The sequence below is a fragment of the Struthio camelus genome, chromosome 1, assembly GCF_040807025.1.
Source record: "Struthio camelus isolate bStrCam1 chromosome 1, bStrCam1.hap1, whole genome shotgun sequence".
NCBI classification, from domain to species: Eukaryota; Metazoa; Chordata; class Aves; order Struthioniformes; family Struthionidae; genus Struthio; species Struthio camelus.
In genome coordinates, this window is record NC_090942.1 from 129312648 (window position 1) to 129326635 (window position 13988).

The window sequence follows — 13988 nt, forward strand, 5'->3', positions numbered from 1 at the left end:
TGTATTGATGCATTCTGTAATGCTGAAGTAACTAAACAAATGAAATGCTGCTACTGGAAAACAATTGGCTGAAAATAAGTCACCCTAATTACCCTACCATTTCCCCTCATTATTCTATGCTGTAAGGAAAACAATTATAAACATTGAATACCATCATTTTGAACACGTACAGTAAATCAGAGAAATATAAGTTAAAGATAACTGCTGCAATGTGACATTATTATCAGTGGGCCACACTTTCTTGCATCAGGACAAAATGCAATTAGCTCCACTAAAGTAAGCTGAGTAGCACAGTGTCAAAGTTAAAGGTTGAAGTCCCAGGCTAAAGCTGGGAGTGAGATCTGTGTTTGTAAAACACACAGCAAAGTGGGTCCTAAACTTATTTTCCGCTTTTAGAAGGGACAGTGTCAAATGCTCTGAAAATCAGAACAAATCAATAGAGTAAACAATATCTCATTTTATCCTGCTCCTGGACTTCGGTATGCAGCTTGGGCACACTGACCTCACGTCACGATGAGGCCTGGATGTGCAACACTCCTTTCCACCCATCCACCCAGATTTCCTTTAGAAGGAATCCCAGGCTTGTGGGCAGGAAGGCAGCTGAGGTGAACTAAAATAAAACTTTGAACAACCTTGAACCAGAACTTCAGGGCACTCTGCAAAGTGCATTTGCCCCACGACTTGGAGACAGCCTCCAAGAAACAGAATTGTGTTGGAGGTTTATAACACTGAAGTTACATCAATGGGTTGTGATCACAGACTCTGAGCAGCTTCCCAAATGCTCTTGAAACTTTGTATTATTGCCCTACATCCAGAAGGGTAGGAATGCTAACCTTTGTGCCCTGTAAATGTATTTGGAGTTTCCAGTGAGCCTGTATAGGAGCAGGAACACATAAGCACTACCAGCCACCCCATGGCAGATTCCTGGTCCCTTCTTCAACAGGCCTTTCTGCCAAGTTAGCTCTCCACAGCGGATGCAAGTGTCCAGATATTGAGGCTTCTTGGAAACCAGGTAAGCTTTGGCGAACAGATATGCAATGCCTAGAAAATAGCAGAGAAATTGTCTTTTATAATAAGTACAGCCAAGGGCTTGGAGGAATACATAAGAAAATGCAAGATTAGTACATTAAAAATGCAGTCTCATACTCTATACATTGTATTACATGTCTATATATGCTAGATATGGGAGGATAGTATCTGGTATGCTAGAAAGCGCACAGTAAGATATACTTAGCCACTACCTTTGACAACACCACTTTCAATCTTCTCAATGCATTACTTAATTTCAGGGTTTACTATGACATTCCCAATCCTTCAGCAATTTAAAACAGGAGTTGCATTTTTGCCTTTAAAACAGTAAGCTCTTAACAGTGTTTCCTGCTGGTTATGAATCCCTGTTCGCTCACATATTTACACTGACAGAACCACAAGGATGGGCAATGTCATTTCTTACACTGGCATCAGATACAACTGTTCATGGAATGAAGAAAAGAAATTTGTCCTCTTTTCAGTGCAGCAAATGACCCTTTATTCTAGTTATGAACAGTTATGAATATTAACTTTATGAAGATTTCTTATTTTTAGAAATGATTAAAATATATTAATCATAATCTTCAAAAGAAAATTGCACAGCTGTGTTCATGGTAACGTTAAAAGAATGCATATGACATACAACCAAATCAAAGCCCTTAGGAAATGTTTAGAATAGCTCACTTGTGATCCGAACATACTCAGGAGCAGCTGAAAAGTGTTCTTGTAAACTACATGACTTTTATTACCCACGAACAGTCAAGGAATAAAGTAAATTTTCTGGGAGAGAACAATAACAATTAATAACAATTAATGAATTTAGATGCCTCTAAAATGTCTCATAAAATAACTTCTTTATGGCCTTTGGGATTTTGTCACCTTGGTGCAGTCTCATTGTTTATGTTTCCAATAATATTTAAACCCAAGTCAAAGGCCACTCTCAAGACACTAGGCCATGGAGGGCATCCTCCCCACAGATTTCATCACTAGGCCACCCCTCTCACAAAAGTCAAGTTTCCTCCTCTCAAAAATAAAAAGAGGTTGGTAAACAAAAAATGGTTTCAGTTCACTTTGTCAGAGTGACAAAGAAACAGAAAGAAGCTTGTTCCTCAGTTGTACCAACAAAAAGATAAAGCAGAACGCACAATTAAGGGATGTTAATGATGATGTACTTTTTGTAATTTAAATAGAGCTTATTTAAAAGTAATGCATCAATGCTCATGAACATTCTTTAATAGAAGTCAGCTTTTTTGTTACCTGCTAGGTTCATGTTACAGAATCAATGACTAGTTAGCTACCAAATTCTGCCCAGGAGTAAAACAACAATTTCAATATACAGCACTACTTGCCAGAATCACTAGGCTACAGGATTAGATTTTGAACTGACAGACACCATCCTTGGTTCATGAATCCAAACTAAGAATTCTCCTTCTGTCTTAAAAGCAGTTGTATATGGGCGAGTTCCAGAAAAAAGACTCATGCTAGTACAAACTCTCCTTCAGATTAAAATAGTTTGGTCTGATTTCTGCATTATCTACGTAATAACTGAAGGCTTAAACTTGGATTTTGATAAGGGGGGAAAAAACTCTTCTCCCAAAACTCACAGATGGGTCTGCATCTGTGTTCTTTTGTATACAATTTCTTCATCCAGCCATATGCTGTCTTTCAACTCATCTGTACCATTCTTTGAAGGCTTGTCACTCAAGGGAGCAAGAGTGTAGAACATATGGATCGCGCCTTTTCTTGTATGGCACTGCTGAGCATGACAACCAGAGCACCAGATAGAATTCTTTCAGCTATGATCACATTTGCTTTTAAAGTAAAAAATACGTCTATCCTTCCAGCTGCTTCAGCAATAAACAAATCATTCTTAAGTGGAAGAAAAAAATTTTATTTGCCTGCTCCCCATAAAATGTCAAAATCAGTCAAATTTAACCTGACATATCTTCTACATGGAATCACCTAATGTAGAAAAACAACGTGACCAGCATCTGCCTGTTTCATAGCATCAGTTTGAAAAGAACCTGGAGCTCCGTGACACCAGTGAACAAGCTCATTCTCCCGCTCAATTGTCTCTCCCAACTCAGGAGGCCAGTTGCTGTTCTGTTCTTGGTCCATAAGAAAGTCAACGCTCTGCCACACAAGCTCCTGATCTGCTGGCTGGAGGTACTCATAATAGGAGAGTAACATCTGAAGGATTGATGAAAGCCCATGCGCTGCACCTGTGAAGAAGAGCGATAGTCAGAAGGAGAGGGTAGGTTTAGGTCCTATGTCCATTTCATTGCATCCTGCTCTTGGGAATGATTTGCTTGTCAAGTGCATGGGTCTTGTCTTTTTTAGGCAAATTACAATGGTGCTTGGAACAGAATTATTTTAGGTCAATGCCACTATGAGTTGTTATCACTTCTGCCTTTTCCACTCCCCAACTCAAGCAAAAATTCATATGAATTTTGTCAGCTCTCACTATGGTATGACTGAAACTCGATGCATGAAGTTGAACTGAACCTAAACTGAAAAGTGTTTCAAGATGTCATTTTTCTAGGCACAGAACTGAACTCAATGATTATTCTGAGGTCTTTGTTGAAGTTAAATTGAAAGTGGACCATAAAAGATATTTCCAGTTACTGGTTCAGAGTAACAGTTAGCTCAAACCTGAAGTTCAGCGCAAGAATTGTCTGTACCTGCTAGGGTCTGTGGAGCAGTATCACACTGTGACTTCTCTGTCTGCTCCCCTGCCAAAGACCTCACTAACATCTGCAAACCAATCTCACACCTCCTACACTGTGATATTGCGCCTTGAGGACCCCACCAGGGACCTGCTCAATGACTTTTCACTGCTGCCTCAGATAAGCTGCAGCTAAGATGCCCCTGGCAAGTGGGGGCTGACCATATGTTAGAGCCCTGTTCTCCCCTGGGGAAAAAAAATAAAGATGCACGGCTAGAAATGCTCTGCAAGTTGCAGCTTGGCAACATCAGCTTACAGAGTACCTCCCCTGACAAATCTATCTGGTGACCTTCTCTGAAAAGGCACGAGCACTGGCACTTTTTGCTGCCTCCACCTGGCCAGGACAGATTTACCAGGGCAGAAAGGAGAAAAGGGACTGAAACTGCCTCCAACCCCTTGCTTCCCTGGCACAGACCGGCACCTCTTGCCTTTCCCTAGGCTCCTCCCCCTCCACCCCTTCCCCCGGCTCCTCAGCCCTCTTGCCAGATTTAGGAGGTTTCAGGCAAGCTGTGATACCGGGATGAAGCTGCAGTTGCTGCAGGGGTATGGGAGTTTGGTGGAGGTTTGGTCAGAGGCTTTCCCTGGCTTGAAGAAAGGTGCAGGCTCACTCTTACTATGCTACTCTTTCAAGTATTTGCTGCTCCTTTTTTTTTCAGCTGGAGCTGCTTGAGTCCTATTAAAGCAGTTGACATAGCTGCAGAGAAATAAGGTCAATCACAGCTAGACCCAAACTGGAAACTAACTGAAAAGTTTAAAGGTTCAATTATCTTATTTTAGAACAATGAAAATAAAACACACTTTTTTCCCCTATAGACTCAGGAATAAGCAGTTCATAGCTAGAAGCACTACTCTGAGGAAAGGAAAGGTCCCAACTCAGTGAGAAGGAATCCCATACTGCATGTCTTTTATATATTTTATCTCTCAAGTGTTCACGGCCTCAGCATCTGAGCACTGCATCACCTACATAGCAGTCAGTGTTTTCTACTCACCCAGATACTCTGTTCCATAGTAGGAGTACATGAGCGGGAATGGTTTCCTCTTCTTCACTGCATATTGCTTTCCTGATTCTAATATGGCCAGGCAAATTGATTTTATCTGTGCTGGGGTCAACACCTAAACAGAAACATCAAAACAAACTCCAAGTCTATTATAATAATTTTCTTTTTTAGACATTTTTCAGACCTCTGTTTTTTTCCTGGTGCACAAGCCAAAGTACTGCCTTCAGTCTTAGGAGCGTGCTGTAATGTACATCATTATTAAAAGTCCCTTACATAACACAGTAAATTTACATAATGTTTCTCAAAAACAGAGTTTCATCCCATCTCAGGAAAGCCAATGTCAAATCTTCAGCTGCAGAGATGAGGTGAAAGGAGGCCCACTAAGGGCTACTGCCTGTCTTTCCCACAGATATTTCAGCCTGATGGAAGATGACAACAAGCACCAGAAAAGCTGCAGGACAACAGCCTTGAGACTGGAGGGAGAGAGATTATGAAAAGACAAAGGCACACAGACGTAGAAAAGAAGTAAATGTTACAGGCTTTATCAGGACATACCGAACAGCACAGATTTCTTCCTGAACAAGAAAAAAAGAGGAAGCAAGGAAGAAGGTATAGAGTTTTATTCTAAATAAATACTACATATTTGGCTTCAGAAAGATCTTACTATAAAAAATCAGGCATTCCTACTTCGAGAAAATGCTAAAAAAAATGAAGCAGAAGACAGACTTGTACGAATAGAGGGTAGCTACAATTGTCGAACTTCGTCAACATGAAAAGGTCAATTGCCTTTGTTCTAACGGAGTCCTAAATAGGACATCTATAAGACATCTAATGGCTCTCTTTCAGAGGTGTCAAAAGATAAATAGGACTGACAAATCATATATTTCACCAGACATGAACTTTTTCAAGTCACTGACTTAAAGCATTCAATATGGAATGTGTCATACTGCTTTTTACTGTGTCACACAGGTTTTTACTGCTACTGTAATATGATCTGCACTTCACTGCCTTCATCAGCAATTTCCTCTGTGTCAGCCACATTTGTACATGGCCCACCAATACCTAGGTCATTAAAGTCATTCAGTTGTAGTAGCTTTTTTGGTTTTAGGGGAAAGCCAGTATGACAGCAGTATTTTGAAAAAAATTATTTCAAATTATTAAAGGAGAATTGGGAAAGAAAAAAAGGCAAAATGAGGCAGAAAAAAAGAAAAAGGCTGAATAAATAGCCTTGACAAGATAAATAATTGTCCTAAAACTAACCAGAACATCAAGAATACATCTTTAAAACATTTCTGAGCACATTTCCTTTTGCTATAACTTATATTTTCACAGGACTTTCAATTACTTCTTCATGATTAAAAAGTACCTTTAGCATTAAAAATGGAGGCAACATTTACTATAAGCTATGTTATTTTGTTTGGGAGGTAAAAGATGCTATGAATACTTAATGTCACTTAGAACTTGACGAAGGAATAATGAATGAAAAATCTTCTTTGCCTCTCTTATCTTGCTCCCTGATAACAACACACTCCAATTACAGTTGCTCCAAATGACTATGATATTTGCACAACTTGGAGAACAACCTAGTTCTGATCTTGATCAATGTTCTGTAGTTTTCCTGAAATAGAAGTAAATAAGTTGTTAAGATCTGCAGGCTTCACTCATTTGCCAGTACTTTTAAATGAACTGTTTTAGCTTCATTGTATTTACAAAAATTGTTTAAATCCTAAGAAAATGAGCAGATCACAGACATAGTAGGAAACACTGCCTTCTCTTTACAGTTCTGATTTTACAGTCTTGCAGTTTTGGATCTAATCCTCCAAACTGTATACTTTGTAAAAGGATTAGTAAGGTAACCCTGCAAAGGATAAGATCTCCTAGTTGTCATTCTGGAAAGCAAAGGCATGCTGATCAGAAAAATCATCATTTTCTCTATGTAGTGGTTCCTCTATTTGATAAAACAACTAGCTTTCAGTAAAAACCATGTTTTGATAAACCTATTTTTATATTTAGTACATTTTTTGATTAAATTAAGGACCACTTTAAAATGCTGATTTGTGTATTTTAAAAGGATTCCAAATTCTACCAAAATCCACCCTTGCACACCACTGAGTAGAGAAGTGTCATCTAGTAAGAAAGGCATTGTTCACCATTTTTTAATATAATGTTAAGTGCAGAAGGTAGAACACTTAAGGTCTGTGATTATGTAAGTGTATACAGAGTGTATCCTTTTAGTTGGCATAAAGAAATTATGTCAGCTAAGGAATATCACCTCTTAAAGTGCAAAAAAAGCCCACATGCAAAGCTAATCGAAAACTGATTACTTAAATCAAGGTTTCTAGCGTGATAATTTAAATCACAGTTAAAATGTACGACTGAAATGAACCCATCCTGAGGCATTTCCAGATTAGTAAAGAGAAAATGGAAATGAAAATAACCTGTACCTCTTAAAGCAACCTTCTCTCTCTGGCCACGGAGACCATGGTCTGACTGCAAACATCTGTGCTGACTCCAAACATTTCTTACCGAGCGCCCCACTCCACAGTCAGTGTAGGGCTGCTGCCTCTGTTTTCCAAAACACTTAAATACGAAAGATTTGTATTGCTCCTTATTCTAGGAAGTGGTTCACAGAGCATAGAGACTCTCATTTATCATGGTTATTAGTGGCCTTCCAAAGGTTTAATCATCAGAGATCACATTTCAGATCCCCATTGGCTGGCTACACTTCATTTCAACTAAATCTACATTAAAACTTCCTAAGATTTCTTTCATTTTGTCAAGAAATATGAACTGTGGGTAGTCTCCGTATGTTCCATCCAGGATCTCTAAAAACAGCTAAAAACATACGATGAAAACAACAAGCATAGGATACATTAATTACATCCACAGGATGGTTTCACTGCGGCAGTACAAAGTAGACCTAGGGTTGTTTGAGTGCCTAACGCTCATTTTCACTTCAGTGTAGTCACAATCCCTCCTTGCCCCTGGGAATTACTGAAGTGGCATGTTTAATTAGGGACAGCAGAGACAGAGGCTTTTAAAGCATAACTTGCATATTGATACTGCATCCTCTGGTGAAACCTGTGAGATGCTCTGAAGAAGAATAAGGCCAATAATAAAATATGCTAGTCAGAAAAAATGTTCATGCTTGAGATATCTGTATTTCTGATAAACTCGTTTAATATTATTTCATATGAGTTGGCTACATAGTAAGTAAAATTATTCTTTGTTATGTCCATACTAATCCAAAAGACTACTGACACCAAGAGATCTCATATTGCTGGTGATTTTGTCTTTCAGCTAACTCTCTCTGTACTTTTAAAGATATCACAACCTATCATATGGTATTAGAAGTGTCCATTTTAGTGTCCTCCCTAAATCCCAGTTCAGAAGATATTTATGTTATATTTCCCCTGCAATTTCCATTCCAATTGCTTGCTGGAGTTATTTCCTGTTTTAAATCACTGTCTAGTGATGCTGTGTGCTGTTAAAAAAGCTGTTCCATTCACACTGGTGACAGCTGCATTCCCATATATCTTCTACTTTAAGCACAACACTTAAGGAGTACTGTGATACTCTGTATTTGTATTATGTCTATGCCTAGGAGCCCTAGTGACAGTCAAGAATGCCGCTATCATTGTTTCTACAGTCTCCCCATTTTCCTTTTGTGTCACTCCAGATTATGTGCCTTCTTCCATTAAGGCATTCCACATATTTGTGAATTATTTAAGCTAGGTACCTTAGTCAGTAAATCCCTATTAAAATTCAGCCAGGAAGTGCTATGTCTATAACAACCATGGAATATTGTGCTTTTTTGTTGTTAGACAGCAGTCTTTCGCAGCCTGAGACTGTTTAGCTGGAAATAAGCAATTTCACAGCTCCTCTTCATCCACCAACAGTGGAGTTCATAACAATGCAAAGCTAGGTATATGTGTTTCAAAAATTGCAGACAGTTATCTTGACCTTGAAGATTATGCAGAAGGAAGGAAGCAGAAGAACTCACTCTTCTTTGCTTCTTATTATAGCAAAATTTTCAGTACTTTATCATTCCTCGGAATGCTTGGTACTAATTCCTTGAGTCGTGATCTAACTTTTGAAAAATACGGCTACATAAAACTGCACATTGTATTGGTTGGATTTGCAGATTGTAAACTTTAGTTCAGAGATTTGGATTTAATTTATTAGAGCTCTTTCCTGCACATATGTAATAGAAGGCATTACAGAGTGCCAAGTCTCTGCTAATAGATGCATATATTTTCTGCATATAGATGCATCAGTACTTTTAGGAGGCAATATGTACACTTACATTACTATGGAAAAAGCCTTGTATGCATGCAAAATCTTTTGAATAGGCATTTAACACATCAACCCTCTCCCTGACACACTTCTAAAAAGTCATTTTCATGAATCTGATCACAGACTTTTTGCTGTGCTGCATACAGTGTCAAAAATAAGTTGAAAAATTTGGGTTAGTCTAAAAGAACCTAAGGGAAGCTGAGTCATGAGTTTCAGATTCTGGAAGCCCAGCAGAGGGAGCTTGTGAATTAGTTATAATATTCAAAAATGCTGTAAAAGACGTCTTTGTATTCAGCAGGACAGTAGACTTGAGCAGAAAGATGCTGGAGCCAACCTGGTAGTTTAATGATAGCCTACTGCACTGCATGATGTTTAAGTTCATTTCTCAAGCTTGATCCTTGGGATTACTCAGGCAGCTTTCTATGCAATGTCATGGCCAATTTCTTCTTTCAGGTGATCTTAAAACCAGGGAAGACCAGCAGGTACAAAAAGATGCAGGGATCTGCTTTTCCATACTTTTACTCCAGTTTGATTGACATAACGCTGCTGCAGCTCAGTGGGAAATCCAGCTCTGACTGTACAGCTGGTTGCACTCCTTACAGGCACAGTGTCAAGTACACCCTTAAAAGAATTTCTTTAACTCTCCTGAAATCTTTGTTCAAGGAATAAAATTAGTCCTTGAACTACTGATGATACTGTTTCTAATACAATATGCTTCATGCTGTAACATCGCCATGAAAAGTACTTTTTAGAGAGCATACTTTCCCAAATTATATGTTATCATAATTACACTAGTGTGCAGATACAGCACAACTACAAATACGATTATGTCAGTTCATTCTCAATGCTGCTTAACTGCAATCTTTTTATGAGTAAAACAGACTTCACCACAGATCTCATTGGTTCTGCTTACTTTAAACTGCAAAGTTCCATTTCTTTAAGTCTAGCTTTTTGCCTCATCGGCATGGAAAAACAGTGTCATTTCTACTCTGCTTCACGGTCATGATTCCTGTTGGAAACCAAAGGCTGCTTTTATTGCTGATGAACCAGATTACTGGTAAAGATGACTATACAGCACTCTTATCATTGCTAGCAGAGCACAAAATTTCTACAGGTCTCACTTACCAAGACTGTGTAGCACTAAAACTATCAAATCCTGCTGTTAAAATTGTCCTTTACAAGCTGAATATTTCCAGCACGGCTTCACATGAAGTCTTGGAAAAATGGATGGAGCACAACTGTTACTGTGGCTCTCTGAGAGCAGCTGGTGCTTTTACAGAGTTGGTCAAATGGCATGTGCATCTTTATTCACTGTGTCTCAAGTTAAATACTGGAGTGATTCAAGGAAAAAGTGTAACCAGCCTTTCTCTACGCCTCCCCTATCTTGAGTCAAGAAAGATACAGGGAAAACATCAATTTCTCTGGCTATGCCCTGTTCCTCTTTCTTAGCCCTCCCTCACCAACGACAGGCTCCAGCATCTTATTCAGCCTCGCCAGTGGCTTGCTGGATACATCTAGCTAGCTCTAATATCGTGGCTCTCTTAAACTTTGGGAAGGAAACAAAACGTCCCCATCCCATCACTACTTGCCTCTTCACTTGAAGGGAGCAGGAAAGCACAAGCCCCAGCTCTCCATCGCTGGAGGAGTGAAGCAGGAAGCACGTTGAGAAACATAAAATTTAAGACCAGAGCAGCTCAGGCAACTGACACTGTTGAGCAGGTATCGATCTGTTTGTTGAGAACTTTGATACTGTTCAACTGGATGGGCTGGTCAACAGCAAAAGCAACATGGAATAGGTCCGGAGCACAAATCCCAGCATGGCAGAAGTGAGGTACCTCTGGGGTGCATTGCTATGGCGTGGCTTTCAAACGACAGTTCTTTCCTGTTCTCAGATCAGCTGCCTGCATCCCAGCTGCATGTTCTTTCCTACCTAGTAGAGGGTTAAAGTTGCCACAGAGCAGAGAGCCAAGAACTGAATTTCAGCAGCTGTCCCTGGAAATGCACACAAATTCAGTTACTGCAGATGAATTAACTAGCATATTTAAAAATTGTACAAATATACAATTTATAATTAACTAAGATACAAACCTAGCCTTGCTTAGAGAGGACTAATTCTACGTTACAGAATTCTACCCAAACTTTTTTCAACAGACAAGGAGAATTGTTTCCTTCTTTATTATTACTGGCCATCCTCATAAAGCATGTCTGAGCCATTTCTGGGGAACAGACCCTGGGATCTGGCCAAAATGGATATATCAGCAGTCACTTGTCTGCTATCCAAATCCTTCGGAGCTGCTGCATGTCAAGCAGGCCTCCTCCAGACTTCGCTGCAGTTTATGACAGCTACAAACGAGCAGATAGTGGGGCTGCATAGAAACTGCTTTCTTTCTGTCTATGCTCCCTGCACAGATAGGAGGAAGATTATTCATGTAAAAGCCTCTTCATCAGTGGGAAATCCTATGACTGAATTTAGCCTCAGTCAGAAAATGTATGAGTACACGAGCCCTGTAGTGAACTTGTGCCAAAACGACAGCCACAGAGCAGTCACATCCTGATGGGAGATCTATCCTTCTGCATTCTGGAAGTGTTCTTGACAATTTTGCATTACGAGTCTATACATCTTCCAGGCTGGGCACAATGCACTCTGCTTGGAGTAATGGGCAGCCCAGTGTGCTGCAGTTGTGCTGCCCCAGGATCCCATCTCATCTCTTACACTGCTAAGCAAGGAACATCTGCTCTACCCACGTATTTTGGATCAGCTTACTTCCCCTTAACAGCAGGTCTGCTGGCTCATTTGAAGTGAATCCATGCCTTCGTCAGCTCCACAGACATTTCTTGTTGTAGCAGAGCTGCCCCGGTGTGTGGAGTGGTTGAAACCTGTGCATAAGAACCATTACCTATTTTTCCAGCTCCATGGGAGCAGGAGAGAGGATTCATGAGACAGTTTTTTGCAAAAGATTAAAATTTCGTAACACGGATGGCAGAGCCTTCCCCTACGTCGCAGCAGCCATGGCAGTGCCCTTAGTCTCAACTCAAAAGTGATTCAAGTTCAATTTAATTGGGCACTATCATTTGCTATGGCAACTTAGACCTAAGTCTCTCCTTGGAAAAGATCAATTTGTTAGTGTTTGGTTAAGGACAAGGGACAACAACATAGCACATCATTTCTGACATTTGACTTTACAAAACTTCACTATTGCAAAGATCTCTGAGGCTCTGTGCTCTGTGGTTAGCTAGTTCTAGCATTTCTTGCCTTGGCTGGGAAGGGTCAGCTGGGTTTACACTGCGATTACTCTGGAAAAGGTAGCAAAAAACAAAGACCGGTTGGTATAAATGGTCCCGGGAGAGAGGAAAAGGAAGGAAAGAGAGAGCGGGAGAGAGATGAAGAGTAAAAGAGCTCTTGGTCCCCGTGGTCTGTGTTAATTAGCTGTGACTGAGGAAAATGGTCTACACACAAATTCAGTCTGGTACTGGCCTGGAGAAAACAGCAAGCAGCTTACACATAGCATATCTGTATGGTTACATGATTTTCTACTGCACCCTTCACAGCGGTATCTCTGTGACTGAATTACTGCATGAAGCTGGTATGGTCACTCAACCTCCTGTACCTATTCCCAGGTTACCATACACACCATCTTATGCAGCAATTGTATATATCATTAAAGCTTCACTTGTTTCAACAACGGTAATTCAGCTGCTCGAGTGAGATCAAGGAAAAGGAGAATTAAAGCAAAAGATTACAATGAAATAAACTATGTGATAAAATAAATAAAAAGTACAGGATGGGGACTGAGAAAGATTGATTGCTAGTTCTTTGACAGTACCTTTAAATACATTCATAGTCCAACTCATCAGAAGTAATTCTGTCATCTAAATCACAAGGAGTGATGGAAAAGAGCCGTTCAATCCCTTCCAGCATTTATCTTTTTTTTTCATTTTGTCAAAGTCACTTCACTTATCATTCATATTGCTTTTAATATCAAAGTCCTCACTGACCTGCATGGGCCTTGACTTGGGGAGTGTTATTCCCAGCAGGTATTACAGAAGTGTCGGAAGTTTTACCGGTTCACCTAATATCAGTTCTAACACAGATATAAAAATGGAGTAATTTCATGACCCCCAGGAATGGACTTCAATAATTCACTTAGTAATCAGATCAATAAACTAGGGTTGCTATGCTGTTTAATTATTCTTTCAAATTACTGTAGTCCCATGTCTTGTCAGCAATGCTGTAGGGCAGGCTTGCAGTCTATTGAGATCAATGAGGATTTTGCCTTGAGGTTAGCCTTTAAGATTGAGACTACAGGAATGCAGTTTATTTGACAGAGTAAAATGCTGACCTTGCCTTCAGAAGCTGATTAGAGAAACCTAACAGCTACAACAGAGCAAACATCTAAATCTGCAATGAGCGTGGAGTGCATGACTTCACTGTAACATTTTAAGATATACACAGTAAAATATTTTTTTCTTCACTTCTACAATTCAAGGCTGTGCATACTCTATGTCTCCACTGAATAAAGCTGCACGTATAAGCAGAACTTCCTCCTGGAACTCCTGAAGGAATTTTGCTTGATATCAATTAAAATTCTTAAGAAGATTATTTCCTGTAACCAGCTGCCCAGTATACCTTCTTCCATATCTAAATGAAAGGAGCTTAAGGATTTCAGTCCAGGTATGAGTCACTGCTCTCTTGAAGCCAGCATTCAAAATCATGGTTTATATTTTCTGTTGAGGCTGGTCTATCACTCTCACTGTAAAGCTACTTACCCTGCAAACACATTGTACGAGGTACTAAAAAACTAGCAATAAAATGACAGATTGCAGTCTAAATACGTGGCATCAAAATATACTGCACAAAAATATCTGATTACATTTGATATTCATTTTAACAAAAAGAATTAATTTGCCTTTCAAGTTGTTCTGCTAGGTCTTGGCTCACC

The 13988-nt window shown here is 39.6% G+C and overlaps 1 protein-coding gene across 1 annotated transcript in view; it reads right to left on the bottom strand.

Annotated features, from left to right (window-relative positions):
* The window catches only part of LANCL3 (LanC like family member 3), a 41442-nt gene that overhangs the window by 7593 nt on the left and 19861 nt on the right, over positions 1-13988 (bottom strand). Inside the window, exons 2-4 of the mRNA XM_068916894.1 lie at positions 4744-4867; positions 3054-3251; positions 834-1041 (exon numbers count right to left, since the gene is read on the bottom strand). Of these exons, the coding sequence (XP_068772995.1) occupies positions 834-1041; positions 3054-3251; positions 4744-4867 (530 nt within the window). The remainder of the gene's footprint in view (positions 1-833; positions 1042-3053; positions 3252-4743; positions 4868-13988) is intronic.